The 17,171-nt window shown below is 38.8% G+C and overlaps 2 protein-coding genes across 5 annotated transcripts; one reads left to right on the top strand and one right to left on the bottom strand.

Annotated features, from left to right (window-relative positions):
- Nucleotides 1-2,008: 2,008 nt before the first annotated feature.
- C13H11orf71 (chromosome 13 C11orf71 homolog) lies at nt 2,009-2,457 on the bottom strand. The gene has a single exon (XM_008150225.3). The coding sequence runs from the start codon at nt 2,453-2,455 to the stop codon at nt 2,042-2,044; it is 414 nt and encodes a 137-aa protein (XP_008148447.2). The 5' UTR covers nt 2,456-2,457; the 3' UTR covers nt 2,009-2,041.
- Nucleotides 2,458-2,557: 100 nt separating this feature from the next.
- Nucleotides 2,558-13,934, top strand: RBM7 (RNA binding motif protein 7). Of its 4 annotated transcripts, XM_008150224.3 has the most exons (5): nt 2,558-2,867; nt 3,876-4,038; nt 4,917-5,004; nt 7,779-7,869; nt 10,699-13,934. In XM_008150224.3, exons 1-5 carry the CDS (start codon nt 2,568-2,570, stop codon nt 11,020-11,022), a joined length of 966 nt encoding a protein of 321 aa, XP_008148446.3. In that variant the 5' UTR covers nt 2,558-2,567; the 3' UTR covers nt 11,023-13,934. The 4 variants fall into 4 exon arrangements, with proteins under 4 accessions (XP_008148446.3, XP_054580673.1, XP_054580672.1 ...); XM_054724697.1 differs by lacking the exon at nt 3,876-4,038 and having other exon boundaries at nt 2,823-2,867; XM_054724698.1 differs by lacking the exons at nt 3,876-4,038; nt 4,917-5,004 and having other exon boundaries at nt 2,804-2,867.
- Nucleotides 13,935-17,171: the final 3,237 nt, after the last annotated feature.

Below are 17,171 nucleotides of genomic sequence, written 5' to 3'. Positions count from 1 at the left end.
TCCCCAGTAGGGGGTGTGCAGGAGGCAGCTGGTCGATGTTTCTCTCTCATTGATGTTTCTAGCTCTCTATCCCTCTCCCTTCCTCTCTGTAAAAAATCAATAAAATATATATTTTTTAAAAAAAGAATATGTTATATACTATCCTTGGGAGAATTGAGAAAATAGTTTCTCAAATCATATTTGAGTTGCATGAGTCAAATGAGAAACCTAGGTTGAAAGGCTTAAGGTTCTATCATTTACTAGCTGTGACCTTGGAAAGTTTACTTCATCTTTGTGCCTCCGCTTCTCAGCAAAAAGAAAAAAAAAACACGTATAATACCTCTTATGGGCCTTTGTGAGAATTAAATGACATATATAAAAGCAGAGACCTTATCTATCTTATTCACAACTTTATTCTAAGTGCCTAGCACAGAATTAAGTTCTCAATGAACATCTGAATAAACACTGAATAAAAGTCCTTGGCACACTGCCTTGCACATAGCACTCAATAAAAGGCAGCTATTACTATTCTCTCATTTTTCCTATGACCTGGTTTTCTGACCTTACTATATTCATCACCCTCTTATGGAAGCTCTCTGGTTTATCAACATTTTCCTTAAGATGTAATTCTAACAATTCAGTTCTGTGTGGTGTGTGGTAATTTAGCTGTTTGAAGGGTCCACTGGGAAAAAGCTAGTCTACTTGCTTGCATAGAGTTGGCTCTTAGAAAAACTACTTTGTCCCAATACTATCCTTTAAACTTTGAGAAATGTATGGTTAGGAAATAAAACTATTAGCCAATAAGAAGTAATCAGCCAAATAAGAGAACACCATAGTGCAATGTTACGGAAAGCCATCACAACCAGTGCTTATCACTGCACCTAATGAACCTATCACTGAACCTATTATCACTGCACCTAATAGGTAAGTCTAGTGTGCAGATTACCTATTGATTCATTAGGCTCTCCATCTAGAGTATACTCCTCCAAGGCAAGAATGCATCAAGTTCATCCATATGCTTATCAAAGAGATCTTCATATATTGTGGGATGGTTGAGTAAGTAAGGACAAACAAGAAAGACCAAGGAATGCCGAAACCGGTTTGGCTCAGTGGATAGAGCGTGGGCCTGTGGACTCAAGGGTCCCAGGTTCGATTCCGGTCAAGGGCATGTACCTTGGTTGCGGGCACATCCCCAGTAGGGGGTGTGCAAGAGGCAGCTGATCGATGTTTCTAACTCTCTATCCCTCTCTCTTCCTCTCTGCAAAAAATCAATAAAATATATTTAAAAAAAAAAAAAAGTCCAAGGAAGATGCTGAGTAGGTGAACAGCTTCTTAACAGAGGCTGGAAGATCAATTTCAGTAATTTTGAGACGACAGGTTTTGATTAAGGAAGCTGGAATTGGATACAAATATTAAAATGACAAATGTAAGTGCAAAAATTCATTTGGAGCTTTTGGCAAAGAAATGTAAACTGATTTAATAATTTGAGAATATCGAGGTTTAGGTTTTGCTTTTGTTTTTAGTATGGTTGAGATGGAAGTTTGTAAATATTCCTTAAGATGAAGGAGGGAGATGGAAGAGGGTAAATGTTAAGGACAAGATCATAGGATTACTGGGCCCTGGGGCAGGGGAAGAGAAGCAGAGTAATAAATTGAAGCATTTCCTTTTCGCCAACAGAAGTGAAGGAAGAGGGATTAACGTGAGGAAAGGCAGGCAGTTAAGAAAGCTCAATTACAAGTCTCAAAGCAGGTCACTCTGCCAGGGAGTGAAGACTTGTGCAGAGAGGTGTGGAGCCATTGTGGGGGATGGCGTGCACCAAGGGTGAATACAAGGATTGTTGACCTTTGGGAAGGGTGTTCCCATTAGTTCAATTTTAGGACTAAGAAGAAAGTCTTCTCCCTCCTTCCCGAACTAATCATTTTAGCGGCTTAAACCCATCCGAATTCAGCAATAATATCTTCCTTGTGCTAGGCTATATTAACAAGACTCGTACGTATTTTCATATTCCCCTTAAAAATGAGATTGCGACTGCACCAAGAAAGGATTAATTTAGAGGCCTTGTTCACATGCTAATCGGGGGGCGGGGCGGTATGCTTTTTAAGCCGAAATGCGGGCCGGGATCGCACTCGCAGCGCCGCGCGCTCCGCAGCAGGTCCAGTCCCGCGCCGGGGGTCGGGTACGGGGAGAATCTCGCCGCGCGGCTTCGGCGCCGCCCATCCGGGTCCCTTCCCTTCACTGAGCGCGGCGGGCTCCAGCCGCTGCCAGGCGCCCGACGGCTCTCGGTCCGGACGCCTGGCCGTGTTGCCTGCCGAGGAGGAAGTCCCGGGTGGGCCGCCTCGGGCCCGGCCACGAGGGCGCTGTCTCCGGAGACCGTCGCCAGCGCTGAAGCCGGCGGGCTGAGGCCGTCGCGGGGAGCGCGGTGGGCCACCGTGTTCCCTCGGTCGCCGGTGCACAGGGACACGTCGTTCAGGGCCATCTTCAAACGCGGCCGCTGGACCTCCCTCACGTCCCTCGGTTCAGGGAGGCCTCCGCGCTCCGCCGGTCAGTCCAGCCCGTGCCGGGCGCGGAGAAGGCCTGCTCCGCGATCCATGCTGGGAGCCGCAGCCTTCAACGAGCGCTCCCCTCGCGAGCTTGCGCACTCCGTCAGCGCACGTCGACGCCAGGCGGGAGCGAGCGTGACTGACGTTTACGTCGGCGACGCCTGGGAGCGCAAGGACGTGGGCTTTCGAGAGTGCGCAGTGGGAGCGTCAGCGGCGACCCCTCGGCCTCTCTCGGGAGGGGGCGACGCCGAGATGGGGGCGGCGGCGGCGGAAGCGGATCGTACTCTCTTTGTGGGCAACCTAGAAACTAAAGTGACCGAGGAGCTCCTTTTCGAGCTTTTCCACCAGGTAAGCGGCTGGGACCGGCCTTTTCCTTTCGTTTTCCGCTTGCGTAGGGCCGGGCCCCACGGCTCCCCGCTCCTTCCGTGCCCGCTGGGCTGTCCGGACGAGCACCCTACCGGTGGGCCGGAGGGGGGGGCCTGGAGGGGGGAGCGGGGCGCCTGAGGTCGCGTTAGGCGTCGGTGGGTGTCGAACCCTAGTTAGCTCTCGCGGAAGTGAGGACCAAAGGTGGTGGGAGGATCCTCAATAAAGCATTTCCGAGCCAAACACTCAGGGGTCTCACGGAGGTAATACACATGGGTTCTCTCTTGAGCAGTGTTTTGTTTTTGTTTTTTTTTTAATTAGTTTTTTAATTATAGTTGACAAACGATAATATATTAGTTTGAGGTGTACAACACAGTGATTAAGACATTTATAGAGAACAGTGTTTTTTCTGTTCCTCCTTTTCACGTCTTCCCCTTAAGACACTGTCTTTAGTTTGTCCGACAAATTATATTTCAATTTCCTTGTCAGTCTGTCTTTTCCACTTAGTTTCTTACAAAATTGCAGCATTAAGATATTTAAAATAGCGTCATAAATACTCCCTGGAAAAGTAGCATTGTGGTGTTTCTGTATTACAACGTGTTAAAAATTTGAAGTATCCTGTTCCCCCCAACCACTGGTAAGTTTGATTAAGCCATACAAAACTGAATTTTTGGTCCAAAGAAACTACTGTTGATAAACATTAATTTCTATAGAGGAAATGCCGATGGTTGTTGTTGGCCATCTCCTTAAAGTTGTAAAGTGCTGAGAAATGTAAATTCAGTGATTGTTTCTAGTTCCTTAAGGGTTCCCTACCCCAAATAAATTAATCTTCAGTAATGTATCTGTAGGATCTTTATTCTAATCGAAATGGAAATCTGTGTGTATGTATTTGTTAGAGTTCCTGATTACATTTCTTTGTTTTTAATCTTGTAAAATTTAAATATTCTTCTGAAATTGCCTTATTTAAGTTGTAAACTCTTTTTTTGTCTATAGGCTGGGCCAGTAATAAAAGTGAAAATTCCAAAAGATAAGGATGGTAAACCAAAGCAGTTTGCATTTGTGAATTTCAAACATGAAGTATCTGTTCCTTATGCAATGAATCTACTTAATGGAATAAAACTTTTTGGAAGGCCCATCAAAATTCAGTTTAGATCAGGTAACTCACTATTCAATTGCAGCATTAAGATATTTAAATCTGTGTTGTTTGGGGGGAGGGATTATTTGCTGCTTTGGCTTTTTTTAATTTTATTCCGTTTTAAAGAACCTTTATGGATGAAAATACTGTAAGCTTTGTGGGTAACACTGACAACATGAATTTTCAAAGTTGTAATTTAAAAACTTAGTTTAAAATTTCAGCTTGGGTTAGTTAACAGAACATAAACATTATTGTTAGAAAGACTTGGGTTTTGGGTCCATGTTATGAAAGAAACAAGAATTATTTTCTGAAATGCTTTTTTGTTGTTGTTAGTCCTCACTAGAGGATATTTTTTTCCAATGCTTTTCAGAGAGAGTGTGGAAGGAAGGGAGGGGGGAGAGAGAGAAAAACAGCCATGTGAGAGACACATCCATTGGTTGCCTCTCTAACAAGCCCCAGTAGGGGCTCAGGAATCGAAACCCAGGTCCATGTCCTTGACCCTTTCCTTTGCTGCATGGGCGACACTCTAACCACTGAGCACACCAGCCAGGTGAAAATACTTTTCCTGGTTGCTTTGTAATTTACTTTTATAAGTTTTGATTTTTGATCATGTGGGAATGAAACTTTGCATGTGTCCAGTCTTACAATTTAGTGTGAGGATCAGAATATTATGATAGAGTGGATATTTATACACCAGATATTCCCTTATTTGGGACCGTTTGTTTTGGCTATATCTGCTAATGAACGTTTAGAATTTTCATTCTGATGAAACTCTAAAGCATTTGAGGTTTTTCTCTTTTAGCTTAGGTGTACCTTTTTGGAGTGATTTGGGGTGGGAGAGAGAAAATTTCCAATTAAATTTTCTATCAAGAAGAATTTCTCAAATTATTTTATTTTAGGAAGTAGCCATGCCTCACAGGATGTTAGTTTGTCATATTCCCAGCATCATGTTGGAAATTCAAGCCCTACCTCCACATCTCCTAACAGGTAATATTTCTCACCTATTGTTAAATCCTTTATCAGGAATTTTCTTAGGTAGTAATCTCAGAATGCATAATGTTTGGTTTTCTCTTTAATGCTCCTATCTCTTTATTGTGCTATATTATTTGCTATGTTGGATTATAGTTATTTATATATCTATTCTAAGGGGACTGTAGATGTATAAATTATATATAATCCCCTTAAAACAGATATATATAAAACTATGTTTATTTCCACTTATAAAGACATACCCACACCCAAATATACATCTATATAACAAAATTTCGCAAAATATTACTTACACTTATTACTTGCAATGTACTCAATTTACATTTTATTTTATCTTTTAAAATTTAAATTAGTTTATACCACTAATTGGTTACTTGCAGTTTAAAAATACATGTTAGTATTGGACTATGGCTATTGGACTAAGAGTTCATGGAATTGGATTCTAGGTCTGCCTCTACCAATTGTGTAATCTTGAGTATCATTTCTCTGCTCCTATCCTTACATTTGTAAGGAAAAGAAATTGAATTAAATGATCTCTAAAATGCCTTCCAGCTCCTGGGGGTTAAGAAAGGTATCATATTTATTTGATACCTTAAATAATTTTATTAGAACATAACCACACTCTTTTATTTACTTAAATAATTTTATTTGCTTTGGGGAGGCAGAAATTTTACCAGGGACAGTTTTTTCACTGGTATATTCTTTACCAAGTTTTTTGCATTTATGATCTCCTTTATGTTTCACAGTAGTCTTATGAGGTAGGGATTATTATGTCTTCTTTGTATATGAAGAAAATGAGGATTGGAGGTTAACTTGTTCAAGTCTGAACTGCTCTTACATTGTGGGCTGAGAGTCAAACCCAGGCAGTATGATCAAGCCCAGCCACTCCGATGTGCTGCCTAGTGGAGCTTAAAGTCTAGATGAAGTCACATAATACATGTATTTTGTGACTACCCTTTTAATTACTCATAATTAGTTCTCTAAGAAAGAAGTAGAAAGTGCTTGGAGAAAGTTGTAACAAGGAAAGATGATATAAATGACTGAGGACCTGAAAGAGGACAATGTACTTAGATCTAATGCATGAAAAACAGAGTAGATGACATTGGAGAAGTACATAGACGCTGGATGATACAGTCTTTCTTATAGCCTATAATTTGGATTTTGTGATTTTTACCTTAAAAACCATTGGAAGACATTGAAATGTTTTTTGTAGGGTAGTAATAGGAATAGATTTGTTTTTTATTTTATTTATTTTAGATTTGTATTTTAAAGAGGAAATGGGAAAACGGATTGGAGGGACAGCGGTGAAAATAGATCTATTAGAAAGCTATTGGTAGCAAGATAGGGAAGTTCTTGGGGGCGAGGTTGGTTTGGATTAGAGTAGTGCCAAGAGCCGGAGAGAAATGATATGAAAAGATATTGGAAGAGGAACTTGTAAGAAAACAGTAGTGTAAAAATGGTACCCTCTTTGTGTCCTTTCTTGCCTGCTGAAATTGTATTTAGATACTTCTCAATACAGTTGGAATTCGAAGCATCTCCACCCACTTTAGAACCTTCAAAGGTATTTTAGATGGAGACAAAAAGCTTTTACCTCCTTAGAATTTGATGTGGGGGTGGGAGGGAATATGTAACTACTTTTCATCAAAGGCTAGAGTGTACATTATTTTTATATTGTTATAAAAAAATTATACAATTCACCCATTTAACATACAGATATACAACTAATTCAAGAAAACTCAAAAAGATCTAAACTATAAGACAAATAAGTTGGTGACTTGATTCCAAAGACATGTTTTAAAATACAGTTAATTTAAGTGAGATTTTCTGTAGAGCAAGTTATTTCTTCAGGAAGGGAGGAATAAAGTATAAGTCCTTAAAATTCTTACTTCCCAAAACTGTTGCTCTCTCCTGTCTCAGTAATGTCTACTTAATTGCTTAAATACCTAGATTTTTAAATGTTATTTTCTTCTGTTTCTCTCATCTGTCATATCTTATTAATCAGATCTGTTTCTTTTTTTGTTGTTAATCCTCACCTGAGGATATTTTTTGCATTGGGGGGTGAGAGAGGAGAGAGAGAAACATCAATGTGAGAGAGACACATCAATTGGTTGCCTCCCACACGAACCCTGACCAGGGCCGGGGATCAAACCGCAACCCTTCAGTTTGAAGGCCGATGATCTAACCACCGACCAACACTGGCCAGGGCACCATCAGACCTTTTACATTTTAGTTCTTTGTCTAGGCCTTTCCACTAATCCAAGGATTGACCATTTTTTTTTCTATAAAAGTGCAGATAGTTAATATTTTAGACTTTGCAGGTCATACAGTTTCTTGCTCTGCCACTGTAGCACTACATAGATAATATGAAAACAAAAGAGTGTGGTTATGTTCTAATAAAACTGCAAAAAATGATTTGGTCATGGGCTATAGTTTGCTGACACCTTACTACTCCTTCCCTCAGCTGGAATGTTTTTCTTCCAGGTAACCTTGTTATTCAGCTCTCACTTCAAATGTCTATTTACAAAGACTATCCCTGACAAGCTAAGCAAAAATAGAATCCTCTCTCTCTCATCTCTACTTTCTCTTTAGTCATTCAGCATATCACTTACAACTATGTGAAGCTGTCTTATTGTCTGAATCCTTACCCCAGCTACATGAGAGCAAATAACCTTGTCTTGTTCATTCCTTTGAGAGCTGTGTCTGCACATGATTGTTATGTAGTAAATTCTTGTTGAATGAATGATTAAATGTTGTTTTATTATTTTTTGCAGACATGAAAGGACTGTGGATAACATGACTCCATCACCACAGATAATTCAGAGAGCTTTCTCTTCTCCAGAAAATTTTCAGAAACAAGCAGTGGTAGGCTGATTTTTCAATTTATTACTTAAAAAACAAAATACTTAAAATGTTCAGATGATTCTTCTTTTTTTTTTAATGAATTTTTTGGGGTGACATTTGTTAATAAAATTATATAGGTTTCAGGTGTACAATTCTATAAAACATCATCTGTATATTGTATTTTGTGTTCGCCACCCCAAGTCAAGTCTTCTTCCCTCACGTTTTATCCCCCTTTACTCTCCTCTCTTCTACCTCCCATCATCCCCCTTTTCCTCTCATAATTGTCATACTGTTGTCTGTGCCTATGAGGTTTTTTTTTTCTTTGCTTAATCCCTTTACCCTTTTCACCCAACATGGCAACTCCCCTCCCCTCTGACAGCTATCATTCTGATCTCTGTCTCTGATTCTGTTACTGTTTTGTTTGGTAGTTTATTTTGTTAATTAGATTCCACATATAAGTGAAATCATATGGTACTTGTCTTTCTTACACTGGCTTATTTCACTTACCATAATATTCTCTGGGTCCATCCATGCTGTCACAAAGGGTAAGATTTCCTTCTTTTTTATGTTCGAGTAGTATTCCATTGTATAAAATGTACACAGGTTGTTTTATCCACTCATCTAATGATGGGCACTTGGGCTGGTTCCAAATCTTGGCTATTGTAAATGACGCTTCAGTGAACCATAGGGGTGCATCTATTTTTTCGAGTTAGTGTTTCGGGTTTCTTCAGATATATTCCCAGAAGTGGAATTGCTCGGTATAAGAGTTCCATTTTTACTTTTTTGAGGTAACTCCATACTATTTTTACACAGTGGCTGCACCAGTCTGCATTCCCACCAGCAGTGCACAAGGGTTCCCTTTTCTCCACATCCTCGCCAATACTTGTTTGTTGATAGTAGCCATTCTGGCACATGTGGAGTTTGGATTACTGCTTCAATTTCATTAGTTGTAATCTCTCTATTGAGATTATTCTGGATTCAGTTTTGGAAGATTGTATATTTCTAGGAATTTATCTATTTCATCCTGACTGTCCAATTTGTTGGCATACGGTTGTTTGTAATATTTTCTTACAATCCTTTGTATTGTAAGTTGTTACTTGTCCTATCTTTTCTAATTTTATTTATTTGGGTCCTCTGTTTTCTTGATGAGTCTAGTTAAAGGTTTGTCAATCTTGTTTGTCTTTTTAAAAAATGAGCTCTTGGTTTCATTGATCTTTTGTTTGTTCTTTTTTAAACTCTGTTTTGTTCATGTCTGACTTGATCTTTATTGTTTTTTTCTTCTCACTTTGGGCTTTGTTGTTATTTTTCTATTCCTTTAAGTATAGAATTAGGTTGTTTGAGATTTTTCTTGTTTAAGTATAGAATTAGGTTGTTTGAGATTTTTCTTGTTTCTTAAGGTTTCTTGTTTCTGAAATACTATGAATACCTCTCTTAGGGCTGCTTTCATTATGTCCCATAGATTTTGGGTTGTGTTCTCATTTCCATTTGTTTCAAGGTATCTTGATTTCTTCCCTGACCGGGAATCGAACCATGACCTCATGATCACACATGTTAGTTTTCACTGACCTTAAATATATATTTAAGGATTGAAGATAGATAGAATTGCATTTCACATTTTTATTTTTCTTCACAGTTGGTGTGTGTGTGTTTCAAATACTCTAAATTCATTCTTGTTCTTGCAACCCTATGCTGAGTGACTTTTTTAAATCATATACTCTCTTTAATACTGAATATCAATACTTTAATATACTGGAGTCTTCTAAACTAGCTGCCCCTTGAATGTTCCCCTTTTTTCTGTAATATCTCCATGAGATGTTTCACCTTTGTTTCCTTTCAGTTGCCAACTCCTTTTATTTTTTTCTTTTTCTTACACACACTTCTTTTTATTTTCTTTGCCCAAATCATAGTTTTGGCTTGTGGTTCCTACCCTTTTGAATTTCACAGGTCTACAAAATATAATGGTGAAATAAAGTAAAATTTTGAGACCAATATAAAGGAATTAACTTTTATATACATTTTATTTGTCTCATTTTGTTGTAGGCCATTAAAGAAAATCATCTTTGGCTAATGTCTATTCACACATAGAATTTGGGAACCACTCGCCTAGGCAGTTAGTACATTCTCCATTTTATCCTCAGTAGTCCATCTCACACACTGCTTCAAATTTAATATAATTCTGCTTTGCTTATCATCCTGGTGATGTGACTTTTCATTGTTTGCAGATAAAATCAGAATTTTCTAGCCAACTTAATTAGCACTTTATCTTGTAATTCAAATAAATCTTTCTAGCCTTACTGTCCATTTACTGGTTAGGAGATCTTTAATGTGTTTCAGTCAGAATTTATTTGCTATTCTGTGAACCCATTCAGTGTTTCCTTGTTTTGTTTTGTGTTTTTTTTTTGTTTGTTTGTTTGTACAGTTTTCTTTCCTTGGCATACTTACCTCCTTAAAATATTTTTCTAAAAATGGCCCATTCATGCTTTTGATACCTATATCAGATGCCACCTTCCTGAAGCCTTTCCTAATAATACTGAGCTCATGGCTCTTTATATGTTCATCACATAGTGATCCATATTATAGTCATTTTGTAGGATTTCTTCCCTTCTAAGTCGTCTCTGTGAGGGCAAGGAGTGGTAGTTATGTACAAATATCCTGTAGCTATACAGTGGAGTGAATGAAGCTATTGTATTGTACTACTTTTAGTTATATTTAAATTAAGATCCATCTAGGCAAGAGTGATTTTGCTTTTCTATTATTATATTAGTTTGGTTAACTGTGACTAACTAACCATTGGCTTTGATATGTAGAAATGTTTGCAATTACGATTTCCTTCTTTTTGTCTTACCTCAGATGAACAACGTTTTGAGACAGATGCCATATGGCGGGAAATTTGGTTCTCCACATCTTGATCAATCAGGATTTTCCCCATCAGTTCAGTCACATAATCATAGTTATAACCAGTCTTCAAGCTCCCAGTGGCGTCAAGATACGCCATCATCACTGCGTAAAACCAGGCAGAGTTCTCATCCCTACCTTGTAGACAGACACTATAGCCGCGAACAGCATTATAGAGGACACAGAGATGATTACTTCTATGAAGACAGGAATCGCGATGGCTGGAGCCATGACCACGATAACAGAAGAGACAGCAGTAGAGCTGGAAAGTGGCATTAATCTCGAAACTAACAAGTGTCCAAAGGACATTGTTTTTATAGAGTCATCCTAGGCCCTTTGGACTAAGTTGGTCTGGGAGTGTTTTGTTAAAACTGTACAAAGCATTTTTATAAGTTGCCACGTTTCTATATAAAAATTTTTAAACATAGCTATAGTCTGATACAGAAATGAGAAGACTTATGATTACAGTTTTTACATTGATAACCTTTCACCTCAGGGTTTCATGAAGAGGAAAGGGTTTTATGCAAAAGAAAGTTCCACAGTTCCTAATCGTTTTAGAAATTGAGGAAGGCACATGTTATATGTATTGGTTGTATCATAAAGCAAATATTTTAATGATCTATTATCTATTGTATTGCAAGAACCTGCTTATTAGTGAATCACATTTTGTGTATATGATAGAAAACAGTCAAGTTGGTAGTTTAAAATACAGTAGTATTTTGTTAACAAAAGAGAAAATGTAATTTCAATGATTTGTTTTACTAACATTTGAGAAAGATTATTGGTAAAGTTTGTGAATAATCATATCGTTTAACTTCATGAAGAATGTAAGTGTAAGTTCTGTGACATGCTCTTTGAGTTTTTCCCTAATTGGATATCAAGTGTAAATCTACACTTCCTATTTCATTCTAAAATATTAGAATTTTCTCATTAAATCATGTTTGACTGAATAACTGAAGTCACTCAGGAAGTTAAATATCTCTAAATGTATTTTTTTAAATTAAAAATTCAGTATTAGTGTAAATTCTCCTTTTCAGGAAGAACAAAAATGCAAATGCAGAGTCAGATAAAAGGATTTACTGAAAGTATGCTTGTTTGGGGAAAAGTTCACAAAGCCTTTAAGTGCTGCCTCTATTACTCAAACTTTAAAAATTTACAATTTTTTAAAGTGCCCAGGGTATGTGTGCAAGGACACATTTTATTATAGGGATTGTACATGTTGTCTTTATGTTTGAACATTTGAAAGAGTTAAGGCTTACGCATTCTGATTTTAAAAATTTTAAATCCTGTTAAAACGTTTATGTATCAAGATGTTTCCCTTTAATTGTAGAACTTGTTTATACAAATTCACTCCTTGATATATTTGGATCCTTTTTAATAACTAGCATTTTTGTACTGTTACTTTTTAATATATTGAAAACATAAAAAGGGGTATGTGTCTTCTTTTTAAAAATATTTTTATTGATTTTTAGAGAGGAAGGGAGAGAGGAACATCGATGAGAGCAGAACATGGACCGGTTGCCTCCTGCATGCTTCCTGACTGGGGCTTGGACCCTCAACACAGGCATGTGTCCTGACCTGGAATCAAATTAGCAACCTTTCCGTGGACAGGACAACACCTAACCAACTGAGCCACACCTGCCAGGGCTCTTTTTTTTTTTTTTAATGTCACTATAGAGACACTGTACACAAAAAGTTAGCAACATACTTTTTATTCAGTGATTGGTGGTAAAAATATCAGTTCATCTGGCTGGTATGGCTCAGTGCTTGAGCGTGGACCCATGAATCAAGAGGTCACTGGTTCGATTCCCAGTCAGGGCACATGCCAGGGTGGTGTGCTGGATCCCCAAAAGGATCATGCAGGAGGCAGCTGATGGATGTTTCTATCTCTGTCCCTCTCCCTTGTTTCTGTTTCTTTATCCCTCTTTCCTCTCTTTAAAATAAAAAACATGAAATTAAAAAAAAGAATATCAGTTTTTCAAGCATCTTAGAAATAAACGTTTTGTACATATTGAACTTAGTATTTAGAGTCAGACTTCCAGTGACACATGGATTATTTTTCCAAGTACTATACTCTCCCTGGTCTCTAGGAGTTTATGTACATTCAAGTTTCCTCTTTTTAAATGCATGCCTTTTTCTGTCTAGGTAAATGGAGCTACTCAACCATTCAGCATAGAGAGCATGAAGATCAAATTTTTCATCTCAAGCAGTTTAATAGAAGGATTTGTTTCCAATAAACTTATTTTCAAGTGTCATGACAATTCAGTAGCATTTGTAGATATTAACAAAGGTTAATACTGCTCTATTGCCACTTACCTGTGGGTCAGGTTCTTTCATATTGATTCATAGGTGATCCTGATTCAGAATAATCTTTTTCCAGTGCCTTTTGGGGCACACCTGTGAGGTTCCAGTTAATCTTTTTCACTTTAATCGCACCTCATTGAAAGTAACTAAGTGTACTGTGTAAAGGGATAGAACAAGACATTCCTAAAGAGTTGAGTCTAGTTGGTGAACAGTTTACGTAGGTGTTGAGAGCTGCAGGAGTAAGAAGGAGATTGCAGGAGAGCAGCTTCTCCAGAGTGTTCCATGAAATACTACTCACATGTTCTGTGAAATAGGGTTCTGTAATAAAATGTTTGGCAAACCTACTACTGACTTTCTGTAAGAGAATGATAAAGAACAGCACCATAAAGCTGCTGACAAGCACTCCAGTAATATGCTTACGTCCTAACCTGTTTGGCTCAGTGGATAGAGTCAGCCCGTGGACTGAAGGGTCCCAGGTTCGATTCTGGTCAAGGACACATACTTCGGTTGCAGGCTCTATCCCTGGCCCTGGTTGGGGCTCATATGGGAGGTAATCAATTGTGTCTTTCACATCACTGTTTCTCTGTCTCTCCCACTCCCTTCTGCTCTCTCAAAATCGATGGAAAAGTATCCTCGGGTGAGGATTAACCAAAAAAAAGAAGAAATCTGTTTATACTTAACCTTGTATTTTCCAAATTTGCTTGACCCTTATTTTATCTTTTTATACATAACTAGAGGCCTGATGCATGAAGTTTGTGGAAGGGACTCGGCCCTCGCAGCCCCAGCCAGCCCTTGCAGCCCTGGCTTCGTCCAGGAGGTCATCCGGACAGTCGTTCTGCTGTTTGGTCTAATTAGCATATTAGCTCTTTATTATATAGGATGTATATTAAGGCACTCCAACCCCCCCCCCAAAGAATGTTTGACTCTACCCTTCTCCATCCAATCAACCATAAACTTTATACCACTTTCTAGTTATGTTGTAAGGCCCATGTTCCTTTTACCAACTGCCACCATCTTAGACTGGGCACTCCTCACAACAGGGTTATTCCAACAGTACCCTAATATTTAAGTATCAGTTTATGTATTTTCTTACTACTCTATTTCTCTTTAATAGCCTTTATACTGTATTTTCATTTTCTTTTTATTTGTGTATCTAAGCTTCATGAAAGCAGAGACCATATTTTATTCACTACTGAAATTTGCAGTGTCCAGTGCCTGGCATAAATATACTTGGCAAATTTTTCTCTTCTTATTTTTTTTTTTTTTGTTAATCCTCATCGGACGATATTTTTTTCCATTGAGTTTTAGAGAGAGTGGAAGGAAGGGAGAGGGGACAGAGAGAGAAAGAAACATCTATTGGTTGCTTCCCATATGGGCCCCAACTGGGGCTGGGGCTTGAACCTGAAACCCAGGTATGTGCCCTTGACCGGAAATCATACCTGAGACCCTTAGGTCCACGGGCTGATGCTCTAACCACCGAGAAACATTGACCAGGCAAATTTTTTATTTTAGTCCTCACCCAGGGATATGTTTTTCTTGATTTTAGGGAGAGAGGAAGGGGGAGAGAGAAACATCCCTGTGAGAAAGAAACATCGATCTGTTGCCTCCTGTACTCACCCCAACTGGGGATGGAACCTGAACCTAGATATGTAACCTGACTGGGAAACCTGCAACCTTTTGGTGTATGGGACGCCACTCCAACCAACTGAGCCACCCAGACAGGGCTACTTTGTACATATTTGATGAATGGATGAAGGAACATTTATCAAATAATTGAATTTAAAAAGAAGGCTTCAACATAGAAAACTTCCTAAAAATAGATTTGCTAACCTTGAACCATTATTGCATTTTATTATTAAAACTATGTATCTCAATATATTGTGCATTTAATTCACTCTAGAATTCTATTTGGTTTTCAAATTTTTAAGAAGTTTTTGATCTGTATTCATTAGGCTTTCTTTAAAAAATCTTTAATTTGTTTCTGGAATTATGGTTCTACTAGTTTTGTAGAGCGAGTTGATAAGCTTATCTTTTTCAGTGCCTTGGGAAAAATTTGAATAATACAGGAATTCTCTGTTTCTAGAAGACTTAAATTCATTTATATACCTACTAGAGGCCTGGTGCACAAATCTGTGCACCAGTGGGGTCCCTTGGCCTGGCCTGCGGGATCGGGCCGAAACCAGCTCTTGAACTCCCCCCCCACCAAGGGGTCCCAGATTGCGAGAGGGCGCAGGCCAGGCCAAGGGACCCCACCAGTGCATGATCGGGGCTGGGGCAGGATGCAGGAGGTTGGCCAGCCAGGGAGGGACCACAGGAGGGCTCCAGGGCATGTCTGGCCCGTCTTGCTCAGTCCCAATTGGCCGGACCCCAGCAGCAAGCTCACCTACCAGTCAGAGCATCTTCCCCCCGCCCCTCCCCCCCACCGTGGTGGTCAGTGCACGTCATAGTGAGTGGTTAAGTTGCCTTAGCATATCATTAGCATATTACGTTTTGGTTGGATGGACGACCGGATGACCGGACACTTAGCATATTAGGTTTTTATTATATAGGGTTGGGGTCTTAGAAGTAACTCTTTTATTCCCTTCTCAATTTCCTTTATGGCTATTCTATTCATGTTTTCTACTTTCTCAGAAGTCAATGTGGATACCTTACATCCTTCAAAAAAATCAACCATTTTTTGTATCTTTCCACATTAATGGTGTTGTATGTAGTATTTCTTACAATTTTTGTAAGACTATCTCTAATGATAGTTCAGTTTTAGTTTCTGATGTATTTCGCCTTCCCTCCTACACCCAGATTTGTTAGTGGCTGTGCTGTTTATACATTTTATATTTACATATGTATAAGCCAACACTGCATTGTTGTTAAAAACAGATTTTCTTTTAAGGAGATTTAAATAAGAGAAAGCCATACATATTTTTCCAGTAGTTTGTCATTTCTGTAGCTCTTTTTTCCTTTGTGTAGATCCATTTATCCATCGGGTATTCTGCTAGAAGAACTTGATTTTTTTTTTTTTATATACTGCAGGCTTGCTGGTGATAAATTATTTTGTATGTCTGAAAAAGTCTTTTCAACCTTTTAAAAATACATATTTTTTGCTGGATGTAGAATTCTAAGTTGACAGATTTTTTCTTTCAATACTATAAAAATGTGGCTCCAGCCCTGGCCTATGTGCCTCAGTGGGTTGAGCATCATCCTGTATACTGAAAGGTAACGGGTTTGATTCCCAGTCAGGGCACATACCTGGTTGTGAGTTTGATCCCCGCCCCCCATCGGGGCTCGAGCAGGAGGCAACCAATTGATCACATCACTGTCTCTCTCTCTCTCTCTCTCCCTTCCACTCTCTAAAAAAATCAATGGGAAAAAAAATCTACTGTCATGTACATAATGTGTTATTTTTCTCTGGTTGATTTTGAGCAATTTGATTGTGATGTGCCTTAGTGTTATTTTCTTCATGTCCTTTTGCTTGGGGTTCATTAACCTGTATGGTTTATCGTTTTCATCAAATTTGGAAAAATCTGGCCATTATTTAAAACATTTTAAAAACTTTTTTATTGATTTGAGAGAGAGAGAGAGAGAGGATGAGGGAGTGAGAGAACAACACTATTTTATTGTTCCACTTATTTATGTGTTCATTGGTTGATTATTGTATGCGCTCTGAGGGATTGAACGCACAACTTTGGTGTATTGGGTTGATGAGCTACCTGGCCACGGCCAAAAGAATTATTTTTGTCTTCACTTTCCTCTTTGGAAACTCTAGCTACACTTATATAATGTTGATTGATGTCCCATAACTCATTGATGTCATTGATGTGCTGTTTATATATTATTTTTTATTTATTTTTATTTTTTCCCCATGTTTTACACCGAGCTATTAACACACTTCGGCTCCCTACCTTACTTTCTGTGTGCACACGCCTTTGGGCCTCCTTTCACCTAATAATTGTAGATCCCCCGTTCGCAGGCCCGGTTCCGGCACCACTTGTGTCACGCATGCACGGCCAAGGGTGAACCCGAGTGGGGGCGATGAAGGATTGAGAAAAGATAGACAAGAGAAGGAAAGCTGGGACTGGGTGGAACACTGCTTCCCTGATGGGGACCCAGCAGCGCCCTGTTTGTTTATT

Source organism: Eptesicus fuscus, chromosome 13 (genome assembly GCF_027574615.1).
Source record: "Eptesicus fuscus isolate TK198812 chromosome 13, DD_ASM_mEF_20220401, whole genome shotgun sequence".
In the NCBI taxonomy this organism is placed as follows: domain Eukaryota; kingdom Metazoa; phylum Chordata; class Mammalia; order Chiroptera; family Vespertilionidae; genus Eptesicus; species Eptesicus fuscus.
Note: the sequence above shows the minus strand (reverse complement) of the source record. Positions and strands in the feature narration are given on the sequence as shown.

Excerpts from the sequence above, each read along its gene's own strand:
- C13H11orf71 (XM_008150225.3), bottom strand. The coding sequence starts at position 2,455 with ATGGCCCTGAACGACGTGTCCCTGTGCACCGGCGACCGAGGGAACACG.
- RBM7 (XM_008150224.3), top strand. The coding sequence starts at position 2,568 with ATGCTGGGAGCCGCAGCCTTCAACGAGCGCTCCCCTCGCGAGCTTGCG. Across the intron at positions 2,868-3,875 it reads TTTTCGAGCTTTTCCACCAG|GCTGGGCCAGTAATAAAAGT; the intron begins GTAAGCGGCTGG and ends TTTTGTCTATAG. Across the intron at positions 5,005-7,778 it reads ACCTCCACATCTCCTAACAG|ACATGAAAGGACTGTGGATA; the intron begins GTAATATTTCTC and ends TATTTTTTGCAG.